The 3,120-nt window shown below is 41.0% G+C and overlaps 1 protein-coding gene across 14 annotated transcripts in view; it reads right to left on the bottom strand.

Moving 5' to 3' along the window:
* The window catches only part of eif4g3a (eukaryotic translation initiation factor 4 gamma, 3a), a 62,559-nt gene extending 60,028 nt beyond the window's left edge, over nt 1-2,531 (bottom strand). For all 14 annotated transcript variants that reach the window (XM_034139156.1, XM_034139154.1, XM_034139157.1 and 11 more), the window contains exon 1: nt 1,940-2,531. In XM_034139156.1, the coding sequence (XP_033995047.1) occupies nt 1,940-2,103 (164 nt within the window). In that variant the 5' untranslated portion in view covers nt 2,104-2,531. The remainder of the gene's footprint in view (nt 1-1,939) is intronic.
* Nucleotides 2,532-3,120: the final 589 nt, after the last annotated feature.

Genomic DNA, 3,120 nt, shown 5'->3' on the forward strand with positions numbered 1-3,120 from the left:
GCATGGCTGTTGCATTGAGTTAAATTAAAAGTACATTAGCTAGGTGAACCTTATTAGTTGTAGCCATGTGTATTTGCCTCATTCCCCCATATGCATACATGTGGGGATGTAATGTCATATTCACCAAATATTGGACATTTTAGATTTCATTTATATTGTGGTCATGAATTATGATACAACTCCCAAACAATGTATTCTGTCAAATTTAGTAAAGAGGACGGACTAATTAATCTCTTAATCACATTTTAAGAAATATAGCAATAATTGATGTAACCATCTTATTCCACTATATGGCTGTCTAATGCCGTCTACCATAGGGTTGCCCTGTTCATTTAACAGCAACAGTTACTATTTCATTAGTAGATCAATAGCCAGCACTTCATCCAGACGTCAGTTATTCCATAATGTTGATAACCAATATAAGGCTGATCACTTTAGTCAATGTGAAAGTAAAGCTTAGCAAGAGTGAACAAACCAAAAAGCCATATTAAAAATGTTTGTGATTTCTCTTCTTTAAAAAAGGAGCATTTCATTTTTTCTAATGTTTATGTATTTCTATACCAGCCTAACAATGCATCCATTGAGAAAATGAAGAGGGTTCAATTATGTACTCAACTGGTAGGCACTTCACATCATACATCTAAAAGTAGGTTAAGCAAATTTCAGAAGTCTGGAGAGTCAAAAGAGGACACGGCACAACAAATAAAGAGACTATTATCTTCTGTGTTGCTCTTGAGTTGCTCAGCTAACCCACAAACAAATCAAAAACACACTTTAGGCAAGACAGTTCCATACTGCCACCTGCCATAACCAGCTACTTACTGCCCCTTGCATGTGTCAGAAACACAGGGCGGCTGTAATCCTGGGTGGCAGGAAATCAGGTTGAGACATCACAACCCAAAGCCAAAACCACAACAGAAGCTGTCAGATCACAAAAGACATCTCTCTGCCTCTGACAGGCAGGAGACGTCAACCTAATCCTCTTTCACTTGTGCCACCATACTGTAAATAAAACAGGAGGTGAGAACCACAGTGAGTGTATCACTATGTAAACTCAAAAGTAAAGGTGTATTTTGGGGTAATGACAGTGCAAACCCACGACACTGAAAGTCTGATTTACTGAATTACAGTTCATATTTGGAGACAGGTTTCTGGGATAACCCAATTGTATTACCTGATAATGTAAACAAACAGTAAATATCAAACTTTATGTCACTGTCAAGCTACTTTCTAACTGCTAATTTATACATGCTGTCATCATTAGAGCTCACCGGCCCAAACACAGACAGGCCTGGTTAGGTGCATAGGAGCACCTCTTTAAATGCTAAATTCATGTTAAATGTAAAGGGGGTGTAATTCCCACAAACCGTGCCTTATACAGGCTAACGTGAGCCCCCTGAAAAGAATGAAGCTGTACTGCTTACATTCACTGAGTTGTACAATTGCTAGCCATGGTGGCTACCATTAACTTAGCTGGCTGGCACGGTAACTAGGCTACCGCACCTTGCTAGCCAGCAACGGTAACTGAACAAAGCCGGTAACCGGTGTGGAAAGCCTTATAGCTTGCCGGTGATGGCTATTTTATATACCCATTAATGTCACTTAATCTATATTTGATTGTATCCCACTATATTCGAGTGACAGCTTTATTAAATCACACACGTAAGAAGAAACAATAGCATAGCGTGAACTCCCGAAATCCAAACTGACATTTCCGTTAGCTTTATTAATAACCGGCTTGATAAGCTAACGTTAGCATACCTAGCTAGCTAATTGTCCCCTCCCATCCCAGCTCCCTCCAAACGAAACCATCATCCCCGCATCAAACCTGTTATCTGCCGCTTATAAAATAAGCAGAGTGTGCGTGTTACTGTCTTAAAATAAGAGTGAAATGCACAAAATCACAAACAATATCCATGTTACCCAAGTGAAAGGATACTGAGGTGGTGGTACAGCACCGGGCTGAGGAGCTGTTGGGGCTCCCGGCGGCAGAGACACGGAGGTCAGGGTAGCCCGCAGTTGGCTCGACGGAGAGGGGCCACTTCCAGGTCCGCTAACTGCGACAGCGGCGGTTTTGGGGACCACTTTCGGTGGCAAACTCATCGCAAAAAAATCAACAAATAAAAACAATACCTCAATAAATACTGATACAAACAACGCCTAGCTTGCATACATTGAGCAAGCGTAGCAGATTCTTGAAGCAGGCCCCAAATCCCTTTAACGAACTGGGATAACGAAGCACGAATAGCAACACAAACGTATTTTTTTCATGGAAAGTCGCTGTTCGGATCAGCGGTGCTACTCATGGGGACGGTGGGAGGTTTAGCCTCCCTCGTCCGTCCGGAACCTCCGCGGATCCGGCTCGGTTCCTTTTCTTTCAAAAATAAATAATCGCCACAATCTTCTACCTCTGTTGGCGATCTACCTTTTCTTCTCGGCGCGTATTTTTTCTATCATTTTTTCCTCACAGAGATGAGAGACTTCGCCAACATGGCGTTGCGGCCGCTTCCAGCAGTCCGGGCAGGACAGATGATTCGGCAATTCTCGGCCAGCTACGGATTCGCTCGGCTAATCAACTGACCTACAATCAGATACAGATAGCAGGCATGGCTCATGTGTCCACAACGTTTTTGAAATACCTATTTTTTTCTTTTTTGATTTATCTTGTTGTTTTGCGTGTCTTCAATTTAGATGATACGATTATAGTAAAAACTATTTATAACAATATATAATTGATCATTGCTAAATAGCTCATTAAGAAGCAAAATAATAAATAAGTAATTTTAATCAAATCAACTTGCACTATTGTTTTAGCAATGTGCGTGTTTGCATGGACAAAATCCTTCATTATTCAGCTATTTACACAGTATAGTTTTTAACTGTAATCTGCACCAGCAGCAGGACTATAACATGGGTGTGTTATTAGCGCCATCTACCGTTCTTCTCGCTGCTTCGCATCTGCAGGTCAGCAAGACAATTCCTCATGAAATGTACTGCAATTTGTTATTTTAAGTGATCTGGGGCATTGGGTCCTAGTCTTTATTAATCTAGTATAACATCTCTGTACAACAACAAATGTGGATGTAAGCTCACGCAAAAAAACAAATGTGTGACACAAAC

Source organism: Trematomus bernacchii, unplaced genomic scaffold (genome assembly GCF_902827165.1).
Source record: "Trematomus bernacchii unplaced genomic scaffold, fTreBer1.1, whole genome shotgun sequence".
Lineage (NCBI taxonomy): Eukaryota > Metazoa > Chordata > Actinopteri > Perciformes > Nototheniidae > Trematomus > Trematomus bernacchii.